The sequence below is a fragment of the Nicotiana attenuata genome, unplaced genomic scaffold (assembly GCF_001879085.1).
Source record: "Nicotiana attenuata strain UT unplaced genomic scaffold, NIATTr2, whole genome shotgun sequence".
Taxonomy (NCBI): domain Eukaryota; kingdom Viridiplantae; phylum Streptophyta; class Magnoliopsida; order Solanales; family Solanaceae; genus Nicotiana; species Nicotiana attenuata.
In genome coordinates, this window is record NW_017670317.1 from 511964 (window position 1) to 534169 (window position 22206).

The 22206-nt window shown below is 39.0% G+C and overlaps 1 protein-coding gene across 1 annotated transcript; it reads left to right on the top strand.

The window, feature by feature from the left end:
* Nucleotides 1–16: 16 nt before the first annotated feature.
* Nucleotides 17–21620, top strand: LOC109237750 (probable UDP-N-acetylglucosamine--peptide N-acetylglucosaminyltransferase SPINDLY). Its single transcript, XM_019404106.1, has 18 exons — nt 17–181; nt 749–1190; nt 7189–7350; nt 7441–7616; nt 7734–7809; nt 8376–8504; nt 9950–10069; nt 10149–10217; nt 10303–10384; nt 10966–11060; nt 11749–11813; nt 13448–13646; nt 13786–13980; nt 15017–15111; nt 15193–15328; nt 15461–15678; nt 20438–20565; nt 20711–21620. Exons 2-18 carry the CDS (start codon nt 780–782, stop codon nt 21142–21144), a joined length of 2790 nt encoding a protein of 929 aa, XP_019259651.1. The 5' UTR covers nt 17–181; nt 749–779; the 3' UTR covers nt 21145–21620.
* Nucleotides 21621–22206: the final 586 nt, after the last annotated feature.

Sequence of the window (22206 nt, forward strand, 5' to 3'; positions counted from 1 at the left end):
CCCTCCCCCCCCCCCAAAACCCCCCTCACTTGGCCCTCGCCAACTCTGTATCTATATTTATATATATACGCGCGGGCGCGCTCAAACACTCACACACATATACTCCATTCCTTCCGCCACCACCCTAGCAGAAACAGTATGGTGAAAGCATCACTGCTTTGAAAGTGATTGAATAACTGAGGTTTGTATATTCTTTTTTTTTTTTGGTGTGCGGTGGTTTAAAGTGTTTTGCCCTAATTTCGTTGAGTGTTTTCTTTTGGTTTAATCATGATCAGTTCATTTTTGTATAGAGGGGTTATGTTCAGTTTTAGTTGTAAGTTGATTCTTGAAAAAAAGACTTATTTTTAGGGGTTTAACTGATATGGGTTTTGTAACACCTGAGGGTTTTTCTTTAATTGTACTTGTTAATAGTAATGTACTACTACTACTATTTCATTTATTGCCAAGTTAGGGTATTTGAATTTTTAAAGCCTTCGTGTTGTGCTTCTAGAAGTTCAAGCTTTATTCATTTTGCTGTGTTTGTAATTGATACATGTTCATCAAGAATGATATGAGAGCAATACTTAGTTCATAGTCTCCAGGAAAACCTCATTGTGCTCAAATTTTTGTATGCTCAGAAGTTAAAATTAGGAGCATTGAGGGAGAAATACTTGAAGGTGAATAGAACTAGACGTTAAACCTCACTTGGGGTTACTTACAGCTTAACACGACTTTCTTGTTTCTAAAAGAAGCTATTTTTCTTTAGCAGATTCAGGAAGTGACTCCGAAGGTATAGTTAGATGGCGTTGATGGAAAAAGATGTCGAGAATGGGAAAGAAAGTGTCCCACTTGGTAACAATGGTTTTCTGAAGGGAGGGCAATCTTCTTCTGCCTCCAAAGGTTCTCCTGGTAGAATAAGTCCTATAAAGAAGAGTTTTGAGGGGAAGGATGCCATCACTTATGCAAATATTCTTCGCTCTAGGAACAAGTTTGTTGATTCACTTGCTATCTATGAGAGTGTGTTGCAGAAGGATAGTGGGAGTATTGAATCTCTGATTGGCAAAGGTATTTGCCTGCAGATGCAGAACATGGGGCGGCTTGCTTTTGAAAGTTTTGCTGAAGCTGTCAAGCTGGACCCACAAAATGCGTGTGCCCTCACTCATTGTGGAATTTTGTACAAAGATGAGGGTCGTCTGGTCGAGGCTGCTGAGGTATGTGCATGAAGTTATTTTTACTGGTATTTCACAAAACTCATCAGATCTTTTACTGTACATTTAGTGGTAGTCAAAAATATATGATGATCACATTTGGCATAATTCCTGTAATGGATATAGTGGAGCTCTGGTGTTAAAAACTCACGATCCCTTGTTTTGATAGTTGTGACTGAAACAAACTGCAAGTCCGATAATCTCAGCTTATAATTACCAACGTAAACTTTCTTGTGAGCAATTCAAGTTGGAGTCCAGAAATTCTCTGCTGAGTTTAAGGTTGTTTCAAAGAAGGCTTGAAGTGCTTACAGCTTTTGTGTTATGTAATACGTTAGGCTCTTATCCGCTCTTAATAGATGACTTCATACGTGAATCTGGGCATTGCCCCTTCTCCTATTCCTTCTCTTTCTTTGTGTGAAACCCCTAAGTACCTCTAACTCCGGTCCACATTGTCCTCTTTTTAATGCTTATAATTTAAGCACACCTGAGGATTGAAATCTAAGCACATCCCAGGAAACGTACCTAAACTTACATTTAGTTGTTAGCCTCGTATTATATACTTATTGAGTCACATTTTTATGAACTTACTTGACTTCCATACAAGAAAGAATGATTTGAATGAGCTAACTTCATTTGTTTCTGGTACATGAAATAATGTGACACTGTACTGAACTTCGTAAGACTCCTTGCTTGCTCGAGGGAGTTGAGTCCAGACACGACCTCTTACATTTTTGGTGCCCCTTAGTGCTGTAGTTTATTAATAAAGTTATTACATTACTTTATCAGAAAAAAAGAACTTCAATATTGGTGGGAGATGTGAAAAGCGTATAAATGTTCTTCATACAGATTCAACATTTTATGTAGTAGTAGTATAATATATTAATATGAAATTGGTGGATTTACTGTCACGAAAGAGGGCACATACTCACATTATAGGTTCAAAGAATTGTACAAGGAGTAATACTCATGATATGAGGTTCATGAAGGTATAGGATGTGGAATAGAAATGCACTGATTGTGCTTTTAAATGTTGTGCACTTGAAACAAACTTTAGACCAATTTTCCTTAAATGTTCAATCGCTGACAGAAATATTCTTCGGCTGAAAACAAGGATTTCAGGTAACGCTATCTTCAGTGAGTTTTTAGGGAGATATACGATTTTGCTTCTAGTTTTAGGTATTGGGGACATATTGTGCTCATATGTTGCATGTTTCCTTCTCCATAATAGACATTTTGCCTACAGATAGCTTTTCCTAACATCAGCTTCTTTTTTGAGGTAAAAGTAATTAATGTCTGTGATAGCTTATTTTAGTTTATGTTTGTGTATGTACATTTTTTTTCTTTTCTCGGATAAGGATAATTTATTTGTATATTGTTGGCCATGAGGAATAAACCTTTCATATGTTCAACTTTACTAACACAAAATGTTAGGGAAATTAGGTAGGAGGTACCACAATAGGCATCTTGTTGATGCATTTTCAGTGAAACTTCATTTAGTTGATTTTAAAAAAAGGTAGGAGGTACCCCGTGGATTAAGTCCGGGTAACCGCAAGCTGGCTCAGACTTTCTATTAAAAAAATTGAGCAATTATAAAAGATATTGGTTCTGAAGCACCATTCACAGAATTTATCAAAATTGTGTTAAGTATCATTTCATTTTTAATTGCAAATAGGCATCTTGACACGAGGATGCGCACCCATTTTTTTTTTTGTTTTTTTGCATGTTTGCGAGTGCCACCTAGACTTAAGGGCAAGCTCTACCGTGTGGTGGTTAGACCGATTATGTTGTATGGAGTTGAGTGTTGACCCGTCAAGAAGTCCCATGTCCAGAAGATGAAAGTAGCTGAAATAAGGATGTGGAGATGGATGTGCGAACATACCAGGAAAGACAAGATTAGGAATGATGTTATTAAGGACAATGTGAGAGCGACCTCTTTGGAGGACAAGTTGTGGGAATCGAGGCTGCGATGGTTCGGGCATGTGAATAGGAGAGACATAGATGCCCATGCACCGGTTAGGAGGTGTGAGAGGTTGACTATGGCTGGCCTGAGGAAGGGTAGAGGTAGGCCAATGAAGTATTGGGGAGAGGTGATTAGGCAGGACATGTCATTGCTTCACCTTACCGAGGGCCTTCCCACTATAGGAAAGTGTGGAGGTCGAGGATTAAGGTGGTAGGTTGAAGATAGTTGTGAGTTTCTCCTAGGCTTACCAGTAGTACTAGTACTATTCTTTTTTTTTTTTGATAAGGTAAATTGTATTAATCAAAAGGGAAAAAAACTCCTGTGTACAAGAAGTATACCAAAAAATAGAGAATTTACATCGGAACATGATTCTCTACAAATGATGCCCAATCTTCTATACAAGTAGGGGCTATATGAGAGCACCAAAAAGCGATTAAAGATAAGAGACTATTCTTAAGATGTGAAAAAGGAAACTCAATCCCCTCAAAAGCTCTCCTATTTCTCTCCCCCAAACTATCCACATGAGAGCTAACGGGGCGAACTTCCACGCCTTTTGCTTTCTTCTTCTACGGAAACCGGCCCAGCTATATAACATTTCCTTTACAGTGCTTGACATCACCCATTGAACACCAAAAAGATTCAGGATTGCCCTCCACAAACCCGAGGACACATGGCAATGTAAAAAAATGATCAACTTCTTCCCCTGAGCTTTTACACATGTAGCACCAACTAATTAGTGTAATTCCTCTCTTTCGCAGATTTTCAGCAGTCAAGATCACTCTCCTCGCCGCTAGCCATGCAAAAAAGCACACCTTCGTGGGCGCCTTAGGAATCCAGATCGAGGAGTATGGAAAAGTGGCCTCCACTCTCGCTAACATACTCTGGTAAAAGGACTTTATAGTGAACAAACCATCGCCACGCAACTCCCATCTCCAAGAATCACAAGATGGCTGGGGCCTGTCTTGCCTGTATAGCAGTGCCAACAATTCTTGGAGCTCCGTAATCTCCCAATCTTGAATGTTCCTTCTAAATGAGAGGTCCCATACTACCCCCCTTCATGCTCCCTGCGAATCTGTTGAACCATCAATTCTTTCTGGTTTGAAACTCTGAAGACGTGGGGGGAAAGATGCCCTCAGAGTATCCTCTCCACACCACCTATGATTCTAAAAGCTGATTCTCCTTCCATCTCCCACCCTGTAAGTAATGTTGCCATTGAAGGCTTCCCAATTCTTCATGATGCTCCTCCACAAGCCACACCCGAAAGGTGCCGTGATCGCCTTGGTCCTCTAACCCCCTTCCGTGGAATCGTACTTTTCTACTATGACCTCCCTTCATAGAGCATGCTCTTCTACCCCGAATCTCCACAGCCACTTTTCCAACAAAGTTCTGTTGAATACCCTAAGATATTTTACTCCAAGTCCACCCCACTTCTTTGGGGAAGTGACTTTCTGCCAATTCACTAGATGAAACTTTCTAGTTCCATCCGCCGCATCCCAAAGAAAATTCCTTTGAAGTCGCTCTAGTTTTTCTGATGCTCACAGGAGCTTACAACATGGACAAGTAATAGGTGGGCATACTCGATGAAGTGCTTTTAATAAGCACTTCCGTACCGCCTTTTGACAAGTACCATTTCTGCCAGCCTGCTAATCTTTTTTCAACCCTTTCGATCACTGGATTCCAAACCGTAGTATCCTTATGCGAAGCACCCAAGAGTGCCCACCTTACATCTGAGAACATAAGACAAAGCATCGATGTTAGCAACCTCACCCACCGGGAAAATCTCACACTTGCCGAGGTTGATTTTGAGTCCTGATACTATCAGAAACCACTGCAGGATCTGCTTTAGGTAGGTCGACTGATCCATATCGGCATCACAGAAAATCAGTGTGTCATCCGCAAAAAGCAAATGAGAGACTCTTCGGGCACTTGGCGCCCCGATCGGAGCTGAGAATCCTTGCAAGAAGCCTCCGCTTGCCGCACGATCCAACATTTTACTCAGAGCATCTATCACTAGAATGAATAGCATGGGGGATAGGGGGTCACCTTGCCTGAGACCCCTAGAGCTGCCAAAGAAACCACACGGCTACCATTAACCAGGACCGAGAATCTGAATGAGGAAATGCAGAACTTGACCCATCTCCACTTCCAACCAAGAGGTGTTGCTCTGATGGTAAGCAACCTCCACTTCCAACCAAGAGGTTGTGAGTTCGAGTCTCCCCAAGAGCAAGATGGGAAGTTCTTGGAGGGAAGGATGCCGAGGGTCTATTTGGGAACAGCCTCTCTACCCCATGGTAGGGGTAAGGTCTGCGTACACACTATCCGACCCTACTAAGTGGGATTATACTGGGTTGTTGATGTTGTTGTTTGTTGATCCATCCCCTCCATCGTACCCCAAACCCCATCCGCATCATAATGAAATCCAGGAACTCCCAATTGACATGGTCGAAAGCCTTCTCAAGGTCCAACTTGCATAGTAAGCCGGGTTCTCTATTTTTCCTTCCGGAGTCTACAATAGTACCATTCTTATATTCTCTTATTCTTGATTCTTTATTACTTGTTGTGTCATTCGCTTCCGTTACCCTATTACATTGCTGCTGCTATTGCTTATTGCTTTATTTTTACTGTTCCTTGAGCCGAGGGTCCATCAGAAACAACCTCTCTACCTTTATAGGGTAGGGGTAAGGTCTGTGTACACACTCCCTTCCCCAGATCCACTTATGGGATTAAACATTTTTTTTTTGTTGTTGTTGTTGCATGTTTGGGAGTGGTTATGCACATTTTTTACTCGTTCATTTAAATATAATGTGCATGGGGCTAAAGGGAGTCAACTGTGAAGATAATCTATGCCATATGTAGAAAAAGCTATTTCTACCCAAGCTAACTTAAAAAAATCAGTTTCTTAAAAAAAAAGCTAAAAAAATTAGTCGAGTTACGCAGACTAAGAATGTAATACAGTTCGTTGTGATACTATTAGACATGCTCTTCCTCTAATTAATATGTAGCCAACATGAGCTTTAAATGCTGTTAATATCTCTTTAATGCCGTTCGTGGACAGAGTTGCCCCCCTACCTATGTTTGTGGGAGGTAGCAGGTAACCCGTGGAATTAGTCGATGTGTGCGCAAGGTGGCCTAGACACCACAACTATCAAAAAGAAATGTGTCTTAAATGCCTAAGCTGCTCCACCTTAATGTCAATGAAAACAATAGAATCACTAGCATATAAGAGAAGAGAAACCTCCATATTGCTTCCACCAGCGTTTGTCACTTTAAATTCTCTGTTCTGATTGGCAAGCTTTAACATTGAGTTGAGCTATTCTATAGCAATAATGAAGAGGAGAGGAGACAGGAAACCCCCTTGTCTCAATCCCCTTTACGCTTTAGGTGCCCCATTAATCAAGATCGAGAATCTAACAGTACTATGCACGAAAACCTAGTTGAGCCATTTCCTGCCAAATTCCATATCCTTTAGCACCTTGATCAGAAAGTTTCAATTTACGTGATCATATGTCTTTTTGATATCCAACTTGCATAAAATCCCTAGATTCTTCCCTTTAGTCGATGCAGAAATGGACTTCTGTTTGTGGTAGAGTGGAGGCTTAATGGCTTAGAAGATAGAAATGCGCAAAGGAGCATTACATTTTTCAGGAGTTTATGTTGCTGGATTTTGAAGTCTGCCTTGACTTGAAGAGCTCGACAAAACTTGGTCTGGAGATGGTAAATTCACCTCTGCAGACTAAAAGATTTGGGAAGTGATCAGGATTAGAACTTGATGGACGTCTGATTAAGCAAACGATTAAGCTTCATTAATTTATTGCAAAAATAATGGAGTGTGCTCTTTTTGCACACGAGCTGCTTTAAATTATTCTGGTGAATCTTTATTATGATGATGCTTATCACTAATCGAAGCTATCTCTTGTTTCATCTATAATCCACTCAATTTTTATGTTGAATATGAATCAGAAGCTTATTACTAATCAGAGCTTCTTTTTGTTTCATTTATAACTTTCAGTTAATCTTTATGTTGAATTTAAATCAATGCAGTCCTATCAGAAAGCACTTAAAGCTGACCCCTCATATAAACCAGCAGCAGAATGCCTTGCAATTGTATTGACTGATATTGGGACCAGCCTGAAGCTTGCTGGTAACACGCAGGAGGGAATTCAGAAATATTATGAAGCTATCAAAATCGACTCACATTATGCGGTGATTATTTTCCGGTGCCTGTTTGACTTTTTGGTTACCATGACTTTATCAAGGAAGCCCCAATTTTGACATGTTGTGCTGTACTCGCAGCCTGCTTATTATAACCTTGGCGTTGTATATTCTGAAATGATGCAATACGACATGGCCCTTAATTGCTATGAGAAGGCTGCACTCGAGCGGCCTATGTATGCTGAAGCTTATTGCAATATGGGCGTTATATACAAAAACCGTGGGGATTTGGAGTCTGCAATTGCTTGTTATGAGAGGTTGCAACAATGTTAAATTCATTTTATTTGATTGAAGTTTATCTTTAGTGTGAGGTGGCTATATATGATTTGGCAGTTTCCATCTGATTTCTTTTATTTCTCGTTATGCTTATTCAGGTGTTTAGCTGTGTCGCCAAATTTTGAGATTGCAAAGAATAACATGGCAATTGCTCTGACTGATTTAGGCACAAAGGTAATTAGTGTCTGTGAACAGTCCTAACTTCATTAAATGGCATTCAACTCCTTCGAAGTCAGACTTTGTACAAATTTAGCAGTTATTACTATTGCTATATCGTCTTCCTAACTGTTAATTAGACATTCCATATTGCAATCTCGTAGTGAAGAACATGGTAACCAGAGGTTTGCTTAATAGCATTTCGCATTCACTTTCTGCCTTATAGTTCACACAACTATCTTTTGCTTCATGTTGAACATGATAAGATACTGCTTGCTACGAAGACTGAAATTTTAATCAAGCAGCATAAGAAGTTTCCAATTGACACCTCACTGCCCCCAACCCATAAGAAACTAAAAAAGGGAAGTTATCTTAAGTTCATATCAGCATTTCCACATTGTCAGGTGAACAAACATGAAGACATATACCTGTTCTTATATTTTATTAGCAGTTCTAACTTATTAGAGTTTTTTCTTTCTTTATTATAAAAAAGCAAATTAGAGCCTTATCTGGTTTCTTAGCTCACTTCTTCTGGAACTGCCAAAATCTCTTCGTGCTTATTAGTTGTTGGTACTTCTATTCAGGTTAAATTGGAGGGAGACATCAACCAAGGTGTGGTATATTACAAGAAAGCTCTTTACTACAACTGGCACTATGCTGACGCAATGTATAATCTTGGTGTTGCCTATGGTGAAATGCTGAAATTTGACATGGTAATTTTGTGCAAGGCCCTCCGCTTATCTCTATATCACAACTCATACAATAGTATGTGCTCTTGCAGTTAACATAAGGGCTGTAGCATAGTGCGTAGAAGAATTGTTGGGTTATCAACTGTAAGGTTGTTGGTTTAGTTTTGTGGTGTAACTAGGTCAACCTTGTAGAGCCATATTTTTTAGGGATTGCACTTATTTCTGCTGCTTGCAACGGTTGAAGTTCATACTCTACTACTCCTTTTATCGTAATTCATGTGGCACACTTTTCTTTTTAGTAGTCTGTCCCAAAAAGAATGACACCTTTTTTCTATTTAGAAACCATTTTACCCATAATGAGGCGATTTATAGCCACAAAAATGTTTATCGCCTGTTTTAGACCACAAGTTTCAAAAGTCAGTCTTTCTTTCTTAAACTCCATGGCCTGTCAAACAAGGCCACATTAAATAGGACGGAGGGAATATATACGTATGTAGTGTCTACTGGAAATTGTTGCTCCCTGATTGTTACTATTTGATGCTACTTTTTCTCCCCTTTTACTGGAAATTATTGCTCCTTGATTGTTACTATTCGATGCTACTTTTTCTCCTCTTTTTCCTTATCGTCTTTTGTCTCCCTCTCCTTTCTTTCTCCCCCCTCTTTCTTCTTCTTCTTCCTCCCTTTTCTTCCTTTCCACCTTTTCTTGAGCCGAGGGTCTATTGGAAACAACCTCTCTACCTCTCCAGGTAGGGGTAAGGTCTGTGTACACATTACCCTCCCAGACCCCACACTGGGTATGTTGTTGTTGTTGTTTGTAGTGTCTCAAGTGTTTAGTTTTCAGTACCCTTCCAATATCTACACTCTTTCCCCTCGTTCCACTCGTGTTATCCATTTCTTCCCTTGATGAGAAACTTATCGTTGTTGCTTCCATTGTGATATGAATTAAAATGTGGAAATTAAAGAAACAAGAATAAAAGGATAAAAATTGAGTCTAGGCTCAAATAAGGTGTAAATATTAAACAATTGATATAATCAATCACCCAACAAATACAAGACCTATAGTACCTAATCTATAGGAAACCTTCAAGTGAAGAAATTCCACTTGAAGAACAGAACACCTTTGCAAGTTGTGTTCAACCATGGCAACCACCTTCAAATCTCTCAAAGAGGATACATTGATCAACAAAATAGTCTAACCCTAAAATGGAAACTTTAAGGACTATTTATACTAGGATGGGTATTTAGCTAACAAGACACCTAAATACCCCTAAGCTAAAAACCTAGGGATCTAAGTAGTCACTAATTACAAATATAGCCGCCAATTACATGTGTAATCTTCAATTGATGGCCAAATTATACACGTAACCGCCAAATTGCAAAAGTTGCAACAATTGAAGTCCAACGTTCTTGTTGGATATCTTGGTTCGTATCACATTGTGAAGGAGTTGATGATTTATTCTCACATGCAGGCCATTGTGTTTTATGAACTTGCTTTCCACTTCAATCCTCATTGTGCTGAAGCATGCAACAATTTGGGAGTGATATACAAGGACAGGGACAACCTTGATAAAGCAGTGGAGTGTTATCAGGCAATCATCTTATGCATATTTTTTTTGGTTGGCATAGGAGATTTATACTTTATTCAACTTGTGATTTCATGTTCCACAGATGGCTTTGTCAATCAAACCAAACTTTTCTCAGTCATTAAACAATCTCGGAGTAGTTTACACGGTTCAGGTGAACATTGATTGCTATCAACTAGTGTTTGTGTAAGCAATAATATGTGCTGTTGTGAGTTGCATATTTTCTTGATTGCTCACAGGGTAAAATGGATGCTGCTGCTAGCATGATTGAGAAAGCTATCATTGCAAACCCAACATATGCAGAGGCATATAATAATTTAGGTCCTTATTTCCACCTCGCTTTTATGTGTATAAAGTTAGGGTCTGTTCTTGTTTCTCTATGCATCTGTTGTCTATCTCTTTCTTATTCCAGTTTCTGTATATTGTTTGCTCCCCCCAGCCCCTCTTAAAAAAAGAGAGAAAAATAAAAAAGAAGAAAATTGACTTTCTCACTGTGTGCTTTAGGCTGTCATGGTGCTACTTTCTCTAGAACATTAATTCAGACTTCAGAGATCTATGATGTAACTGCTTCTTTGTCCGTTCTGTATTGTTAGCGAATTTTCAGGTTCCACTTTTCTGATGTTATTATCCACAAATGCGAGATAACTTTCTTTCTGCTTTACTTGCCTTCCTTATCTTTCAATCTGGACTTGCATAATCGATAAGTTCTTCCAAAGTGTTAGCACCATCTTTTAGGTCCTTCAAGCTTTCTGATGGTTGTCGAAGTAGTTCATTTAGTTATCGCAAGTGATTAACCTTGAAGAAGCATATTTCAAGTACTCGAAGATTTTTTCATCCTATTAAGTAGAAGCTGTCTAGGTATTACTCCTTTGGTTAATGGAATAATGTTGGGAACTGTGCAGGAGTTCTATACAGGGATGCAGGAAATATATCTCTGGCCATTGAAGCATATGAGCAGTGCCTCAAGATCGATCCTGATTCCCGAAATGCAGGCCAGGTATTGCCTGTTCTCTTATGATTTTGAGGTATCCCATCTCTTTGACTTTTTCTGCATGATCCTTCTTTTGATATCAACATGGCCTACATGTGGTCCTCAAAACCTTTAAATAGGCTACAACATCTTTATCTAAAAATGCATTTTGCACTATGGTGACATGGATAGCTCTTTGTTATTGCTTTAGGTGTAATGTCAATCCACATAACATCAAGGCTCTAGATACTAGTAGCTTTTGAGAAATACCTCCGGCCTTTATCTACTACCTTTCATGTAACAATAGATCTACTTTTAATGGAGGTTTAACCATTCCAAGTTCAATACTTGTCTTCAGAATAATTGTCAGACAGGATAAACTGTTAAGTTTCAAGTCCTTTAAGACAAAAATGAGAAGTTCAAAATGCAATATGTTTGAAAGTGGGACCAAATCAAAACCTTGAAAAATAAAAGGGAACAGTGGTGTCTCCAAGTGAATTGAGTAGTTGACTATTCCCCTGAGATTGAGAAGCTCTTTACTTCATAACATTCTTTTAATTTTAGCGCATTAGGATTTGAATTGTTACAACATCTTGATAATTTCTGACTTATTATGCTGCATATTAGATGGCAATTTTTTAAGTCTTGTCTTAAAAAATGTTCTTGGATTTACTACACCTTTTTGTCTCATATATCTATAATTTTGTGTTTGCAGAATCGGTTACTTGCCATGAACTACATTAATGAAGGAACTGATGACAAGTTATATGAGGCTCACAGGTTTTATTTACTTCCTACCTGTAGGCTATTGTATAATATATTATGCAGCAAACGCTACCTAAGTATGGGAAAAAAGGGAAACTAACAATTGGGGAAAAAGGATAAAGAAAGTTAGATGTGTAGGCTGATAGAGTGAGGAAAATTTGAAAAGTCTTTTTATTTTTTTTAATGAAGTAAGAGAATTTTGTATAAGGCATCAAGAAGATGCAAGTAGTACAAAAGAGAGAGAACTTAAAGACAAAGTCAGCTCTACAGACAAAAGAACTAGGCTAAAGCTAAGAAGCTGACGAAGTCCAAAATATATTACGAGGGCAGTTTACAGGAGCTAACTTCTGCCAACTATATAACCAGACAAAACATCTATCCTTAAGTGAGTAAGTAGGAGTTGATATCCCGTCAAAACATCTGCAATTCCTTTCTGTCCAAATACACCAAAAAATACAGGAAGGGATCATCTGCCAAACTTTAATGATGGATTTATCTACTTTCCATGAAGATCAGCTTTCATAGGCATCCTTGATGTTCTGTGGCATGACCCAGTATAGACCAAAGACGGAAAAGAACATACAACAGATATCTGCTGCAATTGGGTAGTGAACAAAAAGAAAAAGATATCTGGTGGACTCTGGCTGCTGCAAGCATTGTAACACCTGTTGGCCAACTGAAAGCTTCTTCTGCTGAGGTTATCCTGGGTATTTAGGTAGTTTAGTCTTCCACATATATATATTTCCAAGGCCATCTATCAATGATATCATTGGTGGAGCAAGAATGTGTGTAGCCTGATTTCACTGTGTTAAGGCCATCCTTGGAGTTCCCCTATCTCATTCTATTAGTAGTATTTTCCTTGACTGAGAAGCCTTCCAATTTGGCAAGTAGAATTAGAAGTTGCGGAAGTTCCCAGCCCTGCATCTCCCTTCTAAAAAGAATGTGCCAACAGTTTTTCTTGATCAACTTATACGATTAAGAGCCCGTGGTGCCTAATGATGCAAAATGACCTTACTGATGACCTAGTAGATATCTTCTGTCTCCTGACAGAGGTGATTGAAATAGAGGAAATAGCAGTAGTTGGAGCAGGAACAGTGATCTTGACATTTTGGGGATGAATTTTGCCAAGTCTCACAATAAAGCTCACCTGCCCTTAAGTTTCTCATTAGATCTGCCGATGTTAGCATTACCTCATGACCTGCTATAATTTTCAAGGGAAATGAGATAACAAGTTTCTCCCAGCAAGAGAGGTATGGCCTTGCATGTTTCTGGATTAGTCAGGAAATGAGGATTCTGGCCAGAACTGGCCCAAAAAGTACCAACTTTTACAGAACTTAGAAAATTATGAGTAAGGAGTTTTTCTTTGCCCTTTCTACTAAGTATGTCCTGTACCTACTAAGTACCTAACCATAAAATGTAATGTTCCTATATATTTGTCCTTCCGTCACCTGCTGCTTGGATGAATAGGACTCCTCCAAAATCCCAGTTACTATGACCTCGTTAATGATAATGGAAAATAGTGTCAGGTAGCCTTTGCCATTACAATTGGTAATATACACGTACCTATTGTTGGCTGTATATTTGGTTTAGTGTGATTCTGTTTCTGGATCTTTTGGTGCCTATTCTAACTGTAAGGTGCGTGAATGCAGAGACTGGGGTCGACGTTTTATGAAATTATATCCTCAGTACACTTCATGGGACAACTCAAAAGTCCCGGAAAGGCCACTTGTGATTGGATATGTGTCTCCTGATTATTTTACTCACTCTGTCTCATACTTCATCGAAGCACCACTTGCATATCATGACTACACAAACTACAAGGTGGTGGTTTATTCAGCTGTTGTAAAGGTATTCTTTTCCATTGCTGATCCTCATTTGTCTTTGTATTGCGACAGCTTAGTTCACGCTTCGGATTACATCACTAAGGCATTCTTTGGACAAAATCACTAAGACATACTTTTATATGGTTCTTTGTTTGGGATTGCAGGCAGATGCAAAAACAAACAGGTTTAGGGACAAAGTCTTGAAAAAGGGTGGTGTCTGGAGGGATATCTACGGGATTGATGAGAAAAAGGTCTCCAGCATGATTAGAGAAGATAAAGTTGATATTATGGTTGAACTTACAGGTCACACTGCTAATAATAAACTGGGAACGATGGCTTGTCGACCTGCGCCTGTACAGGTGATCTTTATCTTATGCTCTAACTTGGTTGTTTCTGGTTTCAATATTGCTGCTCTGAGGCCTAACTGCACCTCATTAGATATGTTTTGGCTTTTAAGGGAAAGAGCTGGCCTTTCATTTTTTTAAATAATACTTTTTATGGGGAATGGTTAAGTTGTCTCGCGTAAATTGAGAAACTGGAATTCAGTGGTTCTTTTTCTTTTATTAGGCTTATTATCTCTCCCATCTTTGGTTGGATTTTGTGCTTCCAAGAGCTTAGAGATAGATGTGTAGCATGATGTTTTTGTCTGTCACCACCCTTCTTCTAAAATAATGTTTGAGGTTTGGTGCGCATCATCAAATAAAGAGGTATGAGTGTGTATGCATTGGATCTCATTGCGAATTATGTTGGAGTAACTTTTGACCATGCTAGCCTAGTAGTTTCATATGACTACCAAATTGTCAATCTTATTGACTATGAAGAAAAAAATACATACTTTACATTCTTTGGTCATATGAGGATTTTGTTTTAAGATACATGGTTAACAGTGCTACTAGGAGTCTAGGAGAATCACGTGGGTGGTTGGAATATCTCTATAAAACAGCTGTCCTACCTTGCCTGTCAACTCGAAATATTCATTTGAAGTTGGAAAGTTAATTAGTCCAGTAAGACATATTTGAAATCAAGGTGAAGCTTCTCTGAAATTTGGGGAACAATTTGAAAGCACACGCGATGTCATACTTATCGAAAGAAAAACATACTTGATGTCATATTTACCAAAAGAAAAACACTTGATGTCATTCTTATCAAAAGAAAAACATTTGATGTTGTACTTCATTCTAGTGTGTCATCTTGGTTTCATGCTAATTCAACCACTCCTATCTTTGAATTTCATACTGAAAATTTCCCACTCCCCGATAAAATTAGAATCTTGCTTCTATGTATCAAACTTCCTGCTATGAAGGAAGTCTTAACTAATCTATTTGCTATGGCTTAACTTTTGAGCTGTTATTGCTCCTTCTCAGTGTTCATGATTCTTTATATTTCTCCTGCTAGGTGACTTGGATTGGATACCCTAACACAACTGGTTTGCCCACGATTGACTATAGAATCACTGATGCTATGGCTGACCCTCCTAACACAAAACAGAAGTGAGTGGGAGAAAGGATTTTTTCATGTTGATCTTACCCGCACGACAGTCTTGTGGCTAATCGTTTCTATTTGATTGGCAGACACGTGGAAGAGTTGGTTCGATTGCCAGATAGCTTTCTTTGTTATACACCTTCTCCTGAAGCTGGGCCAGTGTCTCCAGCACCTGCTTTATCCAATGGCTTTGTTACGTTTGGTAGCTTCAACAATCTTGCCAAGGTATTAATCAGGAAGCAAGTGCCATTTAGAAGCATGTGGTGGGGTTGTGTCGTGCTTTTGAATTGGTAACTGTGTTGTTTAATAGGATTTTGTGGCTCTTTCTTCTTTTATTCTGATGATCTGCCAATGCAGATAACACCTAAAGTGCTGCAAGTCTGGGCAAAAATTCTTTGTGCAGTTCCGCATTCTCGGCTAATTGTTAAGTGCAAGCCTTTCTGTTGCGATAGTGTGAGGCAGAGATTTCTTTCTATTCTAGAGCAGTTGGGATTGGAGCCACAGAGAGTTGATCTTTTGCCATTAATCCTTCTAAATCATGATCATATGCAAGCATATTCCCTCATGGATATTAGGTAATGCCCTTGGTCATGTGGCCTTCTTATACTCAGAATCTAATTAAGCTTTTGATTTCATTTGTAAATTGTTCATAAGGCCGTTTTCTTAGTTCCACTTCCAAATTTATATGGGTATCATGCTTCACGTTGAAGACACTCAAAGGATACGTATGCTGTTACTAGCTCCATCTCTTCTGCCTGGAATATATTTTAAAGGGGTTTGGGCACCCTTACATGCATATGCTCTTCTTTTCTTGCTTATAGGGTGATTTATCAATTTGCTTCTGTGAATTGTTTAACTTCCTATATTTTTCTCTATCATACTATTTCAAGTGATCATTGGAAGGGAATTCTAAATTAAATGTTGGGCTCCCTTGTGTTTTCTTCACTGAGGTCAACTATCTCTTTGCGTTATTAATTACTCCTCCATTTCAATTTGGTTGTCGTAGTTTGGTTTGGCACAAAGTTTAATAAAGAGAGGAAGATTTTTGAAACTTGTGGTCTTAACTTTTAAGTATGCCATAACATTTTATGTGGCTATAAAACTTTTGAAACTTATGGTCTTAAAAAAGTCATAGCATTTGTGTGGCTATAAAAGCTTCCCATAAGGAAATATAGGAATGTGCCAACCTTTCTGGAATGGACTAATAAGAAAATAGTGCCAAACAAAGTGGAACGGAAGGGGTACAAATTTACAAATTTGCTGTAAGACTGTCAGCAGTAAGTCACAGCATATCTTGTCATGGAAGCTGAGAAACATTTTATATTTGATTAATGCTAGATCTCTGTTCCTTCAGGAACTAAATAGACCTCTGGTCTACTTTGGTGAATATATATAGGCCTTCCTTTTAGTTTGAGAAATACTCGAGACTTCCCCTCTACTTTTGCTTTGCGCTGCACTTGTACAGTTTACCTAGCCCCATCTTAGTGCTAGATTTTAATGAAATCTCTTTGCCATTAAAAGAAAAGGGAGTATGTAATTGCAGGGACTTTCTGCCATCAATCTCCATTAGTTTGACTATTAAATGGCAGCATGTCACCAGAATTCATAACTCTCTTTCCAAGTTCGCTTCTGATTTGATTGTATTTAACTAAAAGCTGTAGGAAGTGAAAAAGGGACATCAATAGAATCAGTCGATCAGCCGAATCCAATTCACTCCAACACTCCCTCTCCCCTCCCCTTAGGCCTCCCTCCCAATGCCTTCTCCCACCTGGTGACCTAGTTCTCTCACTTGTCCAACTGCTCTTTGGCCTTATCTAGGCTTTATCTGTTTGCACTTGATGGATGTCTGAATTTGAATCGTTCAGATTTTAATTATTAAGTTTATTTTTTTTCCTTCATAGTAACTACTTGTTAGCTCTTAACAGGTTTGAATCGTTTACATCTTGTGCAGAGTTTTAGTATCATTAAAATGTCTACTTAAAATGTCCTTTTGCCAGAACTATGTTTACTACCACCACCGCCAGCCACCTCCTGCCAGCACCAGTGACTTCCTCACCCGTCAACCGCTACCACCAAACCATCAGCCACCTCCACCACCAACCACCGCACAATTACCATCACCAACCATCTTCACACAACTAGTCACTATCACCAACCACCTCTATCGCCAACTTCTACCGCACAACCGCCATCACCACCACCTAACTCCGCAACCATCCCCATCGAGATAGACATCCACCACCTCTAGCCACCATCGAACAACCACCATAGCCTGCCCCATTGCACAACCATCACCAACCTCCATACAACCACGACAACCACCAATCACCACCTCACAACTGATGTCACTAGCTACTAGCACGGCCAGTCGCTGCTAGTCTTTAGTGTGTGGTTTGTCAAAAAAATAAAATAAATTATACAACACCATGTAAATTAATATTCTCTAATATCTTTGTGGGTATAGTACTTAGTAGTAATTTATTTGAATTCTCTATTTATTTATTTTTGAATAAAGATAATTTATCCACATGAAGATGCTGAAAAAGCAATTTTAGTGATCCAGTGTTTGAATCTAGATACATTATCTTAATAAGCAAAAGTGTATCCAGATTTAAACGTCTTAATCTTTATAAAACAAACGGAGCCTTACCTTACCTGCCAACAAACAAAAAAAAAAGAAAAATAAGAGAAGAAAGAAATGCCAAAAAGGAACTTTAACATGAAAGTAGGAAAAATGCCCCACAATCTTCTTTCGTTGTTGCCTAATTGTATGGACAAGTTAAAGGAAGGATGATATTGTCAAATCATACCAAATATAATCGCCATCGGTCTTAAATTTTTGGCAGGGGAGGTCCAAAATGTTTCTCTAGTCAGATGCAAGGTCCATCTAGTTTCTCGCTGAATTAGAAGGAAGTCCTTGTGAATCACCCTCATTTTAAAATTGCCTTTTTCAAGTGTTCCAGTATGCCTTGTCAAAAAAAAAAGTGTTCCAGTATGTCTGATTGTGTAAATATAAGAACTGAAAAGGGTCAAAGCAATCCCTATTATTTGGTAAATGGTTTGTAAATACCCTCTGTCCATCTATCAGTCCAACAAACACATCACGTCCATCTATCAGTCTGAAAAATATGCACAACGTTAATTCTATTAATTAATTTTTTTTTTTGTTGATAAAATTCTGTTAACTCTATTAATAAAATTGCCCCCACGTCTAACAGCAGAACCCGTGGGCCTTCAATTTAATGATGTGGCATTTTTTTTACTAGGCCATGTGGCAGCTTTGGGTTGAAACCAAACCTGGGTAGAACACCCGCCCAATTTATTTGACCCGCCTAATTATTTTCTTTCTTTTTCTTTGCATTTTTTTCTTTTTCTTTCTCTTTCTTCTTTATCACCCAACTCACCCACTTCCACCCACCTAAACCCCAAAATCCTCTTCCTAGCCTCTTTTCCTCTATCACCACCACTGTCGGCGTTACCACCGGCCAATCGCCGCCGCCACTATTGGAAATCCGGCATTACCCCCACCTCTTCGCCTCTCTCTTTCTCTCACATTCTTCACAACCTAACCCCCCTCCCTCTCCATGGTGCTACTATCGACACCATTCTTCCACGACCGGCGATGGCAACCACCGGATCTCCTCACCGAAAATGGTAAACCAGTAGTGACAGGTAGTCATAAACATGACCGGAATCTTTCAGATATGGTCGGCAAACACCGTTGATGTTTTCGTGGCTTGTTCTTGATGCTTTTGCTACCTCCATGCTATGTGATTTCATTGTAAATAGGTGTTAAGATTTCATTGCTACCATAAGTCCTCCATTTTCTAAAAAGAATGACATGCCCAAAAGCCGAAGATAATATGCATGAAGAGGGTGGTGGCAAGGGAAATGGCGGCGAGGTCACGGTTACCCAAGTGGCCGGCGAAGTATTGACGGATAATAGTGAGAGAAAACATGGCCAATCAACTAATGATGGTAGGTCCATCTATTTCCCATATATTCTTTGATTCTTGGCATGTTCGTTTCCTAGAATTGAGGTTTATGGTTTATGGCTGGAGAAGACGAAAGGGGGTTGGTCAGGTGAGTGGGAGTGGGTGTGGTAACAAAAACTAGGGTCGGATCCGTTTAATGGGTCGAAATTAAACCCAAATTTGGTTTCATCCCGAGATTGCCACGTGACCCAGTAAAAAAATGACATGTCATTAAATTGAAGGTTCGCCGATTCTGCCTTAGATGGGAGGCAATTTTATTAATAGAATTAACGTCATTTGTATTTTTGGGACTGCTAGATGGACGTAATGTGCATTTTTGGACTGATAGATGTACATACGGTATCTATAAACTCTTTTTTTTGATAAGGTAAATTGTATTAATCAAAAGGGAGAAAATTCCCATATACGAGAAGTATACCAAAAAGTAGAGAATTTACATCAGAACATGATTCTCTACAAATGACGCCCAATCTTCTATACAAGTAGGGGCTATATGAGTGCACTAAAAAGCGATCAAAGATAAAAGACTATTCTTAAGATGTGAAAAAGGAGACTCTATCCCCTCAAAAGCTCTCCTATTTCTCTCCCCCCAAACTATCCACATGAGAGCTAACGGGGCTAACTTCCATGCCTTTTGCTTTCTTCTTCTACGGAAACCGGCCCAGCTATATAACATTTCCTTTACAGTGCTTGGCATCACCCATTGAACACCGAAAAGATTCAGGATTGCCCTCCACAAACCCGAGGACACAGGGCAATGCAACAAAAGATGATCAACTTCTTCCCCTGAGCTTTTACACATGTAGCACCAACTAACAAGTGTAATTCCTCTCTTTCGCAGATTTTCAGCAATCAAGATCACTCCCCTCGCCGCTAGCCATGCATCTATAAACTCTTTACCAAACAATAGGGGTAGTTTTAGCCCTTTCCCGATGAAAGGATATTCCCTGAAACATATGATATGATAATATTGTGTGTTTTGTCACTCCTGCAGTTTTAAATATAAGTTATGCTTAGGTTATCTCAGATCTTTATCATTTTGTCAGATATTTAATGGTCATTTGATGCTTGGTAAATGTTAACTTTGTCAAATTTGGATGTGTCTTAATTAAAGTGCATAAAATGTGTAATTTCATGTTGCTGGACTGGGGTATATCTTGTTTTCAGCAGTAGGGGTTTTCTGAAGTATCCTCTCCGTGTAAAATCTGGCATCTCAAAAAATTCTTATAGACAATTATCAATTATGATAAAGATTTGGTGACATACTTGCCTACATCCTCTATTGCTTGCTCTTAAAGGGAAACATTCTCAGCTTGTTATTATGATCCACTTTTTGTAGCTTGGATACTTTTCCTTATGCTGGAACAACTACCACATGTGAATCACTATACATGGGAGTTCCTTGTGTCACTATGGGAGGTTCCATACACGCTCATAATGTTGGTGTGAGTCTTCTCAAGACAGTTGGTAAGTTTGTTCTGTTAATCTTAATTTTATTCTACCCCTGCTTATGAACTCTTAGTGCTTGCATTTGCGGTTTGCCAATTGATGAAAGTATAGTTTCCAAAAAAGGGGTGAAAAATCTTAGTGCTTCCTAAATTTTGCATTTTAGGGTTACAGAACCTTGTGGCGAGGAATGAAGACGAGTACGTTGAGTCGGCTATACAGTTGGCTTCGGATGTTACATCGTTGTCAAACTTGAGAATGAGTCTTCGAGAGCTCATGTCAAAATCACCACTTTGTGATGGGACACAGTTCACCCGAAATCTTGAGTCAATATACAGGAGTATGTGGCGCAGGTACTGTGATGGAGATGTGCCCTCTTTGCGACGCATTGAATTATTTCAGCAGCAGACACAAACAGAGCCGGTGGTTCCAGACGAGTCACCTGTGAATTCAGTGGAAAAAACCATGATTTCTGCTTCAATAGGCGGATCCATTAAAGAGAATGGGTTCACTACGATGCCACCTTTGGTATATAATAACTCTTCCACTGGTGAAGAAAATGGGGTGCAGTTAAATCAAAATAGTAGTCCTGGCAGATGAGTTGAGAGTTGTTGGTCGATGAGTCTGTCTGTTTAGAAGAAGTGGGGAATGATTGGTAATAGAAGCCAAGATTCAAGAACAAGTCTTGCGATAGCGTGTGTGAAATCAGACCAGGCCTCTTGTATCATATAATTTATGAGGCACTTACTGCGCTAGATTGAATGACTGGCTTGGTTAATGGCTGCAATTATCTCTGTTGCAGAGTGTGCAGGCATAATTCTTTTTCGGAAAAGAATTTTGGAAGGGCTAGTGAAATTATTATTTGTTCCAAAAATAGAATTGTAGTGTATTAGGATGTGGCTTGTACTAGTTATATCTCGCTTGCCTGAGTTTACAGGTGGGATTTTCCCCCCTTACCGTTGTAAGAAGTATAGCAGATTCAGATCCTCTTTCTAATGGAACGATCTGTTATTTTCTTTTTTCTATTTAACTTTTAAGAATTTTATCCTCCAAACGGGTTGGAGGATTCGGGCTAACAGAGATGTTCTAAATGCTGACTTGTTTATTTGGCTCATTTATCATCAATTATCAGTCAACTTACCAGTCCTTCGACCAATTACCGTGTAAAATAAATAGGATTGTTCAGAAGAATTAGTGAAACCACAATTTAAGAACTCAGACTAGGAGAATGCTTGAGCAATATCTTCATAATTGGCATGAATTCTTGATCAAGCCCAAAAGCCAGTTACCATAAGTCTCCACATAATCAGACTTTAGATTTCGCAAAGTAAAACAAACAAGAGATGTCGAAGTAATATCAAGTAGTGTTACCTGCAATACTAACAATCTCCAAAATGGTACGGAATCATTCCGAAACACACTTGAGTCCCCGGGATCATTCCGAAACACACTTGAGTCCCCGGCCTCCATCCAACTATACAGACAAGTCTTAATACCCTATCCAAACTTAATCGAAGGTTAGAATCCATCTCTTAACTTCCAAACTATCCAACTCCGCTAAACATGTCCAAATCATGCCTAAGTCCAACTTTCAGCAAATAGAGCCAAAACCTTTTAGGAACTTCCAAATCCAAATCTGAACATACACCTAAGTCCAAAATC